The sequence below is a fragment of the Neodiprion virginianus genome, chromosome 1 (assembly GCF_021901495.1).
Source record: "Neodiprion virginianus isolate iyNeoVirg1 chromosome 1, iyNeoVirg1.1, whole genome shotgun sequence".
In the NCBI taxonomy this organism is placed as follows: domain Eukaryota; kingdom Metazoa; phylum Arthropoda; class Insecta; order Hymenoptera; family Diprionidae; genus Neodiprion; species Neodiprion virginianus.
In genome coordinates, this window is record NC_060877.1 from 34,306,130 (window position 1) to 34,318,566 (window position 12,437).

The window sequence follows — 12,437 nt, forward strand, 5'->3', positions numbered from 1 at the left end:
TCGCGACTTCTGGAGATTGCAACCGCATATCGCTGCTAAAAATTTGTTCCAACGCGTGAATACCGAGTTCAAACAATACTTACAGAGCGTTAAGAATTTATAGAGAACAATTTTCGGCACGTTGTGTATTATTTTTACCGGTATGAAATTGTCTCAAACATTCCCAGAATAAAACGGATACTTCACGCAGAGAAAAAACTTGCGATAAATAAAGATCGTTTGAAATTCATTCCAGTAAACGCATACGGAAATTTATATTCATCACTGATACCACCATCTTGGTACACAAAGACATCAGCGCAATCCGAAGTGATTTTTCCATAAAAGGTGCGCAAGTTCCAGATCTAGTGGGTTTATAGACTCAGGTTATGGCCCGAGAGCTGGATACAAATAGTATGTATAAGGTAAGGCTCGTTTCGTCAGGGTTTAAAACCGGCGTTGAAATCTCCGGTTCACGCTCTTGTGAGTTGGAAATGACAATCGTCGCAGTTCTATTAATAAAACGGATACGCATACGGCATTTAAGCGTGTTATACACGAGTCGCGTTAATACGATTAAGCATTTGCACGTGAAATTGCTGAGCCAGTTGCAGCCAATTTCTCAATCGCGAGTCCGTTGAATACGCGCTTCATTCTCTCCGTGATGTCAATAAACTTACATCGGGCTTGCAGAATATTCATTTTTTTTCGCGAAATGTGTGTTTGAAATTCAGCGATACCTCGATAATACAAAGTAGATCGCGAATATCTACAGATACCTTGACGGTAAAATCTCGACCTTCGCGACAGGTTTCGCCTTCGTTTTTTCAAACCGCAAGATTAAATTTATCACGCGACATTCTTTCACACGCGGTCGATGATATCCCTTCCGATTCTCATGCAGGGAGAATGGGAGGGCGATAAAGATCGGTAAGGCCTCGAGTGTTTGTTATCGATGATCCCTTGACTTCCGGCTGTTGGGTCGGTAAATATTTATCAATGGGATACGGGGAAAGACCGCGTGACCGGGTCGGAGCGGAGCGAAGTGGAGCTCCCGCATCTCTCGATGCAACGACGTTGTACGTTAATACGTCGATACATGCCTATGCATGGACACATGTGCAGCGACATGTGACGCAGGATTGCCGCAATAGACCGCCCATCGTAATCACATCGAGTATTACATAACAAAATATATGCATGTACCGACTGGGGATTAGTTACATGTGCAGCGCACCGTACCGCAATTGTTGTAAAAGGCTAGAATTATACATATATAAACATATATGTATAGGTATGTATATTATGCATGTATATACAATATACTATATATTATATATTAAATGTATATATATATATATAAAGATTGCACAACGAACCGTCGCAGCGTGACGTCACCGTACTGCTGAGGTAAAAAACGAAGTCCAAGTTTGTAAAAAACTCGGCTGCTTTACCGTGTGTAAAAAGTGGATAAAACGAAAACACTGCAGCACCTATCTACCGCGGTTTGACGTCAATAGATGAAGCGATAATTGCACGACAAGCTTCCCAACCTGCACGAGGGGATTTGCTTTTTCATCGAATGCTAAACGAATCGGCTCCATTAATCCTGGCGATTTTCACAACCAGTGTCCGAACGTCGGGTGCGCGTCAGCACTGAGAAATCGATAATGATTTACAGTCTTACATCGTCGAAACGTTTTTTCTTCGTCGATCTTCCGGAGTATCGAGTAGATCCAGGTGCATCGGAGGAAATGGTTTTTCGCACGAGCGTCGTCTCCTCGGTGTATTTATCGATCGATCGGCAAAACGTATCGTGCGAGTATCTCCGAGAAAGATCGCAAATGCATCCAACTCGCGAGTGCGAAAGTAACGTCTCTTGGCTCATACTCGCGAGATCCGACATGAAGATAATTTAACGCACACGAGATGTGCCACCCAGGTGCGCCGTGTGACGTGTACAGATGCTGTTCCTCGGAGAAGATGAGAGGTGAGGAGAGGGAAGGGAGGAAGGAGAGGAAGGAGAGGATGGGCGGCCGGTTGAATCTCTCGCGAAAAGATTCGCTTTTATTTTTTGCACTTTGGTCTTGTTGTTTCGTCAGCCCTGCTGTAGAACCTCCGGCACACTTCGTTTCAGCTACGGTCGACTCGCGAGCTTTTAAATGTGAGCGTCTACGTATATACATATTATACACAGGTTGCAGAGACGGTGCGCAAGTGCAACACAACCGGGGGAAGAAAGATGATCAGAGATCTACCGCACAGCCTCTAATTATAAACGCTGCCGCTTGTGCCAAGGCTCGTTTTATTAATCAGCCGACATTTTTACAACCCGCGCAATCTGATCAATCTATCTACGCTAGATTAACTCCACGGGTTTGCGCACCGCCGTGACAGTTATAAAAATTCACGGTGCAACATTCTCCGGCTGAGATTATTACACGGCAAAGTCCGAGTTATCACGGCGGTACAGCTTAGAGCGTTATAGTCGATTCTTAATCTCGCTCGATCTCCAGCCACTTCGTACAACTTAAAAATCTCAAGGAACGCCTCAAATAAGAATTAGTCTTGAAAACATTACATCACTTTCAATAATATTGTTGACGTGGTCCTGTTTTTGTGGACATCGAATGATTCAGGCAAAACGCAGCGTTTGCACTGTAGGAAGGTTACATGTGGTACGGAAAGCGTTACACCGACACTTCCTGATCTTGGTGTTAGTCGTCGAACGTACACCAAAAACGTTCACCTCATAGGCCGTATATTTTAGAAAACTGTTCGAGCAGTGTTGGAAGATTTGAGATTTTCTTTTCACGCGCACAAGTACCTGCATCAAATTCATAACGGTTGTCACTGTACTACCTACGACTATCGCCAAACGTATGAAAGCAAATGTGACCAAAGAGACTTTTATTTGTAAATAAATTTTCAATTTTAGTGCGCAGGGTGTACCTGCCGAAGCGTGGTGCTACAAAAAATATGACGTACAGAGAGATCCGTATAAACGCTTTGCTTTCCAGCCACGTAGATATGACGTGCGTACCTTGCCAGCGTATGACAATATGCAAAACGGCACTACCGTTCAGCAGTGTAAATAAGGGCATCCGCCTCGTTACAGATAAGGCTAGATAAGGAAACGCGTTTAGCCCGGTTAAGCATGGCCACACCGTCCCGGGTATAAGCAAAAGTAGGTGTGTACGTGAATCGGCGTGGCAAACAACGCGTATCCTACATACAGTGCCTCCCGTCTGCAGGGGGATGCGGGGGGCAGGAATAAAAGTCGCGAGTCAATAATTCGCGTGTTATACTTTCTTTGGCGAACCCCGTACGTGACTTGGGCGGTGCCCTGGCCCCGGGTCTCTCGTTGGTAGTTTGAGTTACAACCCTGTCGTTTCTTTCCTTTTTCTCTCTCTCACTCTATCTCTCCACCCGTATACGCATACAGCGGGCCCAACGAGGCCCGGGGGGCCCGCTCGGGCGGCCGAGTGCCTAATTAGAGGGGCCCGGTAACTACCTCGATCCTCGTCTATATACCCGTTCCTCCACCTCCACCTCCACCTCCTCCTCGGCGTTCAAAGCTCCTCCGCGTATATCCGAGCTCGCGTGCTTGTCTTGTCTTTTAGTTCTTTGATGCGCCCTGCGTCTTGCCTCCTTCTCACGATTGAGTCATCCACCGCGGGGACCACCTGGCAAGCGTTGATCGATCTAACGATACCTGCACCACGGTCCGCCCGGCTCTCCTCTCCTCTCCCTTACTTCAGGTATATATCCGGATCTCTCGGCAGCGGTGCACGTGTGCTGGTGCTGTTGCTGGTGCTGCCGATGTTGCTGTGCACCGGTTATGCGGCCGAGACCTCCCGCCACACCGGTTCCCATATCCCCGACGACGACGACGACGTTGACCACGTTGTATATTTCTCCTACCGTTGCAACTATACGTACATTGTACATAGGCCATCTCCACCACCGAGGTAAAAAACTATAGTGTACGGGTATAACAGGAACACTCGCCCTCGTTGGGATCGTGGATGATGACCGTTCGAAATGTGCCTTCACCGCGGTTTTCCGCCTCGAAGTTAGCCCGCCTCCCGCGTCGATCAAGGCCATGCTTGGTGCTCCAGTGAACCGATGGAGCGAGAAATTTGACCGAATATAGAGGCGGGTGGTTTGACGTCGTCGAAGCATTAGCTCGCCCACCTTGGTGACCGCGCGACGACGGCGAAACCGGTCTCACGGTGGACGAGGTTTAAGCGCCAAGTTCGTGTGGGTCCCGGATTATCGGTCCAGGGACCACCGACTCCCACGGTGGCTGTGGAGCCGTCACGGGATGGTCCATTCATAAATTAGGCTTGTAATGGTGGCGCGGCGTTTGTCACGCCGCCGCGAAGAAATAACCTGCCGCCTGCTGACATTGTGCTCGGGAAGGTGTATTTTGACCCGATAATCGTCAGGACATCGATCATTTCGTATCTCTACGAGTAAGGCGAGTACTTACACACAAGGCAAAGAGTATAAAATGGTTCGCGGGAAAGAAAGTTTCTCTCCGTTTGATCCTACCCGAATACGAGGACCGTCCTCCGAGAGTGACGAGATAAATCCTCGCGCAGTCCCCGGGCCGAATGAAAGAAGAATCACCTCGGACCGATCTTCCCATTAGACGATTAGGACATCACGAAACCCATTAACGATCCGAAGACACACTCTGGGAATATCTCTTAACGCCGACGATGTTCCTTTCACCCGGCACCACCCAGAAAGAAGGAAACCCAAGATACCCACGAATTCACGTGGAGATTCCATCCAGGCAAATCCGCCTCTCGGATTCGCGCCATTATCCTCACGGGGGAACCAGAACGACGCGGTAAATACGCCGACGACGAGGACGATGACGATCGTCGTCTCTGACTACTCCTGAAACATTCCCCTGTACCTACCGACAAACGTCGTACGTACTCGTTCGAGCGTACCAACTTTTAGGTATATTACACCTATGGCCTACGCGTCTCGCGAACGGTGGTCGGTCTGTTTTTGCTCGAGAATTTTCAGATTGCACACCTGTGCTCGACGACGTGGCGCGGCGGTGGGCTGCTGCAACCTCAGAAAGGACCCCACCTGTTGACCAACCGGTCCCCATTGACTTTATTTTTATTCCTCCTCTCTCCGCCGAGCGCCCTCCTTGCTTGCCGCAAGCGTATCTCGTAAGACATGCTCCAGGCTGGTAAGGAAAAAGGAGTTCCCCGCTTCACTATCGCGCCGTAGGCTTTCCACGCCCGCATGTGTCCGCGTATGGGTGAACGTAGACGGGTGTCTGTTTTTTCCGAGTGTTGGAAGTGTGCGTGCCCGGCAGCTAACCGTGCGCCACCGTCGTGTGTGCTAAATATAGCGTGCGGCAACCTTCACGGTTAAGAGTCCACCGGTAATTTATATCGAATCGACTGATAAATGGCGAAGCGTTTTCCTCCGGCTACTCTCGTCCGATTGAAGTCTGTCCGCGATTTTCACGGACACACTCCGCTCCTGCTTATGTGTGCAAGCCGAATGGTAGAGGTGGGGGACTTTCGAACGTGAGAAATTCTAGTCCGGGACAAAGCTGGAGAGCCAATGCACGCACTCCACGGACGTAGAATCATGCAGATAACGAGATAGCGCGGCGGTGATCCGTAAAAGTAGAAACTCGTCGCATGGAGATTCGTAGCGTGTGCGTCGATAATGGCAGAGAGTCGGACCTCCTTGAGAGGGACGTCGGGTATGAACCATGGTATGCGACCTACGGTATATGTACGAAAGACGGCAGCTATCCTGTGATCTTATGATATAACCTAAAGGCAAAGAGGACTGCTTTCAACGCATCGTTCGATAGGTGGATAACTGCGTGAAATTATAAGGCGGTGGCGATGCTGGATGAAATATCATGCTCGGTCAAGGTGGGCCCTTCGTTTCAACGGCCCCTTGGGACTCTGTCTCTTCTCCAATATATTTTTCGTTACATCTTCTCGTTTCGTGGACGCGACGAAGATAGCGGACCGATCGTGTTACGCTAATTTTTTGCTACGATTTGCCGAATTTCATTATTCGCTTCCATTATCGTGCGATTCCCGGCTAAACCGTTCACCGCGACGTGGATGGCCTTTTGACTGTATAACGACACGCGATCACTGCACATGTCACAGGGTGAAGAACGCACGCGAAGATACCGTTGGTCGACTGTTGGAGTAAATCGCGATCACGGTTGACCGTGATAGGTTGAAGAAAAACGGTCGTTGTTCGGTTCTTTTGGGTTTTGGCGACTATTGGAGTAACGCGATCCAAGCTGGAATTGAAGAAAATTCGACCCTCGATGTCCCGTGACTGTCTTGCCATACGTCGGTTAAAAATCGAGCAATCGTAAGACGGTCCATCTGACGGTTAACGATCGCGACCACTCGAGGCAAATTATCGCCGCGAGCCAATTACGACAAACCGGCCAGGTCGATAGCTGGTGCAAAAATTCTGAGAACTGCCCCGTCTAAAAATAAAATCCCACCCGGGAGCAGCGATTATGTCCCGAAAAAAGGAACGAGCCAAGGGAACGCGGGAACGTCGCGGGGTCTGGTTAATGAAGTTGTCGGTTGAGAACGTTTACAGTTGGGGGTGGGGCTTGGGTGAGGGGAGAAACGGGGACGAGGAAGGAGGGACCACCTGCGTGTGGTCCATTCACAGGATCCAGGACTGGTTAAGAGTTGCTTTACATCTCCTACATCTTGTCCCCTTTCCTACGCGGTGCCGTGCGGCGGTCTGGCGAGGCTGTTATAATCCGGAGTTGTCTTTGAGCGATGAGAAATGAGAGAGGTGGTTTCAGTTCCTATCTAGAAAACCGTTCGAAAGTCTTCGACTCGGTCCCATTAAAAACGGTGGGCCTTTCTTCATCGGTGAGAGGTTGCATCGGAGCAGCACGAGGTTTCTGCATTATAGACGAGCTCGAGAAGGTATCCGTGAGAGGACCGGGAGAGGCGGCAGAAGTTCCTGGAATATTGAATGGACAGTGAGGAAACCGGACGCGGTCTGGACTCACGAAACCTGCAGGGTAGAACGAAAGCAAGATTCATTGATAAAACACCGGGCGACGCCGGTAAATCTTCGCTTAACGAGGAACACCGATGCGGCGAGAAATACTACGGGTCCCAGCAGCCATATTGGTTCCCTTGACTTTTAACACCCAAAAGCCACGTGGACGATAGAAACCGACGCACGTCGAGTTGATGCGAGAGAAATCTCGGTGCTGCTTCATCGATGCGCCGTCCTTGGATACGGATTAACTCCAGCCTCTTGACGCCGTTCCGTTACCTTCATCTTCATAGAAATTGACTTTCCGAGGTCATAAGCAACGCTGGTGCATCCTGATTTATTGTCCAAACGTACCGGAAGTCGCGACCGCTGAATCGTTAAGGCACAACCGCGGCTTAACGGACCGTGACGAGGCTCTTTGGGAAGGGGGGGGCGAATTAATTTTGACCCGTGAAAAGAACGAATCCATCCCTGCAGCCTAACAAGGATCTCGAGAAGAACTCCACCCTGGAGCGAGGTTCGCTCACTTGGCGGAGGAGCTGAGACCTCTCACAGCATCTCACGATCAGCTAACTTCACTGAGCTCGGTGGCCGCACTTTCATCTCAACGCCGGTCCAATTATCTTTCGTGCTCCGCTGACCATCCCACAAGATCACCAACCATCAGCTAACACAACTTGACCGCACAACTATAAGTGCACCTCGCGTACAGTCTTCGGTAGCATTTCCGTCGTCGGTCGGTTCATCGGTCCATTATACTCCACATGGTCTTAGACGGCGAGATAAGCAAAATTATACAACGACATAAAATCAAAGTGGGCAAAGGTTAACGAGGCTTTCGTCAAGTCCGGGAACGACGGTGGTTCGGTTAAGCCGCAAGATCCAGATGCTGCTGGAAGCGAATCTTTCTTTGGTCAGAATGCACTTCACTTCACTCGGTTCTCTTAACTGCTCGAGTAAACTTTCTTTTTGCAACCAGTTTCGATTTTTTCCACGACGCAAACGCACCACTGGCAACGGTGCGGACCGCGGGCACCTGACGTCACGCATTTTTATTATCCTCGAGCAAAAACCCGAGGCTGGTTCATCGGGATACAACCTGCAGATTTATTGCATGTCGTCGTACTCGCTGCCACGTTAATTGAAAACATTTCAAGATCCAACGATCTGGTAGGGCTAATAATATCCCCGCCGTACTGGGTGGATCCATTACGCTCTAGATTGGTCACCAAGATCCATCCACGCCTTACACCGCATCGGCGAATGGTTCAATCCTCTTTTCCGGTGTCATTGTTTGTGCGTCTTCACGCTTCCCACGTAGTTTTCCAACCGATGCATCGCTAATAAATCTTGACGCTTCCTGTTGCAGATGCATCATCAGCAAAGGCGATCATCCTCCTCCTGCAGCGCTCAGGGATCAAGCTTCACGAGGTCCCTGCCCGGTAGAACGCTGGCGATAGCAGCGGCCGTATTTCTTTTGTCCTCGAGTCTGGGTCTGGCCGACGCCGGAGTCCTAATGGGACACCCGTTAGGCAAAAGGTCATTCCTGGACATTCACTGCAAGGGAGTCTACGACAGAAGCCTCTTCGCGCGCCTTGACCGCATCTGCGAGGACTGCTACAATCTGTTCCGTGAGCCCCAGCTGCATTCGCTCTGCAGGTACAACACCCGTTCCTCGATGACAACGTCTCACCCGCTATACACGATGCATCCTGCATCCACGTGGCGCGACGCCGGACCAACCAAATTTATCCAAACCATTTTCCACCATCGATAGTAAAATCGTCAAAATTCCACCGAGACGCGAAAGCCACAACAAAGTCCATGGTGGCTGGCTGGCTGGCTGGCGTATCGCGAGAGGGCGTTGAGTCTGATCGTAATTTGTTGCAAAAGCGACGTCGGCACGCGTATCGAAACGAATGAGATTTCTCTTCTATTTATAACTTACGAGCGAATGCCAACCAGCATCCTATATAGTAGAACGCGTACACCCGTGTGTACACACCATTACTCACTCGTTTGATGTTTATTGCATGGCATGAACCGCGCTCCACGATCGTGGGTACCTACGGAGACTACTCGGCGGCACTATAATATAATCGTTCATGCACTCGCGAGTGCGCCGCATCGTCGTAGAAACTCCGGTACACCAACCTAGGTACATGTTAAATGCACAATGCGCGAAGATTTGTACCTCGGTCGTATCCGCGCGTAGCTTTTGCTAACCCGCGATGTGGGATAATCATTCCGACCATCCTCAGTCTCGTCCTCATAGTTTTCTCACGGCCTTGCTACGATCGGTTTCAATTTTTCGGTGGGCTTGGCAGAGGATATTGTATTTAACCTATGACCTTTGACCGTGACATGTATTCAAAAGAGAACCAAACGTGCCGCCGCTGGCACGTGACCTAGGTGATGCGATTGAAACGTGTCAGATGTTCCCGGTTCGATCCGGTAAGAACTCGATGCTTTCATTGTTCGGAGAATTGGAGTATAAATGGTTGCTCCAGTGTCACCTCGCGACTCGAATCTCTCACGAGACGCATTAAAGTCTCAGCGCGTTTCGAACGGATTTGCCTGTTCCGGATGGAGCTCGGTAATATCATGGCGGGAATTAGGTAGAAGATGTTGAAAGTGTGTAAATTTACATTAAGATATTATTGATTCGAATCATTAAATCAACGTAACGCCATCCGGATCTTGTTTTCAGACTCTTCAGCGTTCAATTTTTTCATCAATCACTAAGTACGCGCGGTCTGTATTATTCGACCGTAGTTTAATCTGAGGGCCAAACTTCGTCACTCTGTACTCAGCATATTCCTCTTACTTCCAGTTTTGGGTATAGAAATAACAGGCGTTCGGATTAGTCAGAGGTTACGATTCGTCTACGTAACTTACCGCATGGATTAAACTGGGTCAAATCGAGGCTGAAAAGGTGTTTTTTCGATCGAGAAACACCCGTACCTATATCTCTGAAAATTTTACAGAAGCTTTACAGTCTGAAACAGCCGCGGAAGAAACGATCATGCAAGCGACTTGGTTACATTATGTTTAATAACGTAGTTGGTCAGAGGCGGAGTTATGCAACGAGTGAGCATTGATTACAACAACGATATTGGTCGGACATAGTAAGCCTGGAGGTGCAGCTGAAACTGCAACTCTAGTTTTCATACACTCGCCTAGTATCGGTGGAAATGGTCCGGGTATTCCAAGTGCAGGGCAACCGCAATCGCAGACGCGATGGGGGGGTGGGGGGAAGGATGTGGTGTTCTGTGTATACTGCGGCAGAGCTGGAAACGGCTATTTTAAGAATGTCACGAGATTTTTACACACCTACTATACAACAAGAATAATGAGCGAAAGAAAAAAAAAGAACAAAAAAAAAAAAATAAATAAATAAAAAATAAAAACAACAAACCACATTCTTCTTAACCATTTACAGCAAGAACTGTTTCACGTCCGACTACTTCAAGGGATGCCTCGACGTTCTACTTCTTCAAGACGAGATGGAAGAAATACAAACTTGGATCAAACAACTCCACGGCGCTGACCCCGGGGTTTAGGTAGCTTTTTATTTTGAGTTTATGATTTGTCCCTTTAATCTTATTTCTATATGTTCTGATTTTTCATTTTTTTTTTTCTTTTTCGCCGGTTGTTTCTCTGGTATTTAATTTTTATCGCTTCGTTCTAATATTATTTATTATTACTAATACACTTATCGTGATTAACGATTATTCTTTCCCGTCGAGATTATTGCTTCAAGCTAACGGAAATCTATAAAGCTCTCTTTGCCGCAATTATTACACCCAAATATTATATAATTCTATAATGAAATTGTACGTTAATTACTCTTCGCTGAACGTTGCAATACAATACACCACATCGCGGCCTTTCAAAAAGAAAAAGCTTAGGTAATTTGATATTCAAAATCTTCAAATATACAAATGACAATTATAGTCCAATGCTTATTCATCGCTCGTATTTTTTTTTTTTTTTTTTTTTTGTATTCTTCCACGACTGAGAATAATTTTTAATTTTGAACTTATTTGAAATTTTTAATCCGTCGACTTTCGTCGCTGCAAATCATTTTTGATACGACGCTATTTTTTGCATTTTCCTTATCGACGTTCGCAGGCAACGTCACGTTCTCTTTTTACCGTTTCATTTTTTGGAGAAATTTTATCAGCCACTGCACGAGTTTTTGCACACCTTACAGGATACGTCGTTTTCAGAACCGAATTTTTAACCTACGGCAGCTGTTGTTTTTTTGAGGCACTGCACAACAACTAACACCGATATTTTTCCACGACACGTACCAAATTGCGCAATAATGTATTTTTGATGCACATTAACTTTACAAGCTTCCGTCTCACGATCGTAAAAGAGATTTGCAGTAAATTCATACCACATATATTTATACATACGTATAAATATATAATTTATATCTACGTATGGTCGTAAAGTAAACGTTTATATCGTAAGCGACTAGTTAACGAAGCTGCAAATTTCACTTTTTGATACGACGCGTCAACGTGTGACGAAAGCTCGGTATTTTTGAAAGGCGTACCGCCGATAAACGTGCGTAAAATTTCGCAAATTTCAACCCGTTATTCGTGTGTTTTTATAGACAAGACTGCTTCAGCACACAATACTTCACGAGCTGTATCCAGGTGCTGCTGCTTGAAGACGAAAAAGACAAGTTCCAGGAGATGGTCGAGTACCTGGGACGCAAGAAGTAAGGTCAAAGGTAAAGGAAGCTTGCCGTACGTAGAGGGAGGCAACGCGTCGTCGTGCACACATGCAGTATAACATCGTATTTTGAAAATAATCGCGGCGGCGTGAACGCGGCCTTAATTCCGCGAGTGCTGTGCCGCTCGACGTACCAGCCTACCTACCACCTACTTACAAACCGAAATTTTAGCAAAAATTATACAATATTATTATACACATACCCTATATACTGTCTTTTCAACACCTCGCTTATTGTTAGCCGAATATCAAAATATATACATATACATATATATATATTTGTCTAATTCATGTTCCGTTTTTATACATTGATATTTTCATTTCATGTTTCGCTTTTCTCTTCGAAAAGATTCAATCGTTTCCACACGTCAATTTTCACCACCAATCTCCACCTATTTATTTTCTACAATTATGTATAATGTTGGTGTTTTTTTTTTTTTTTTTTTATTTATTTTTTACCCCTTCTTTTATGATATAAAACGTGTGATGCTACGGAAATAATTATTTTGCCGAAAAAATATGCACTAAAAGTGATCTTCTGGAAGGATAAAAAAAAAAAGCAAATAATTATGAAAATAGTCAAAATTATCTACACAGTAAGCGAATGAAATTTTTCACGAATTTAATATCAAAAATCAAATGAACACCGCAAAATAGGGTAGCGA

At 46.7% G+C, this 12,437-nt stretch overlaps 2 protein-coding genes across 4 annotated transcripts in view; one reads left to right on the forward strand and one right to left on the reverse strand.

Moving 5' to 3' along the window:
- Window positions 1-12,342, forward strand: part of LOC124310396 (ion transport peptide-like) — a 42,374-nt gene extending 30,032 nt beyond the window's left edge. Inside the window, exons 2-4 of one of the 2 annotated variants that reach the window (XM_046774283.1) lie at window positions 8,393-8,682; window positions 10,466-10,586; window positions 11,651-12,342. In XM_046774283.1, the coding sequence (XP_046630239.1) occupies window positions 8,393-8,682; window positions 10,466-10,586 (411 nt within the window). In that variant the 3' untranslated portion in view covers window positions 11,651-12,342. The remainder of the gene's footprint in view (window positions 1-8,392; window positions 8,683-10,465; window positions 10,587-11,650) is intronic. The other variant, XM_046774284.1, reaches the window with a different exon arrangement.
- The window catches only part of LOC124310391 (peroxisomal leader peptide-processing protease), a 111,309-nt gene that overhangs the window by 94,641 nt on the left and 4,231 nt on the right, over window positions 1-12,437 (reverse strand). The gene's annotated exons all lie outside the window — the stretch shown is intronic.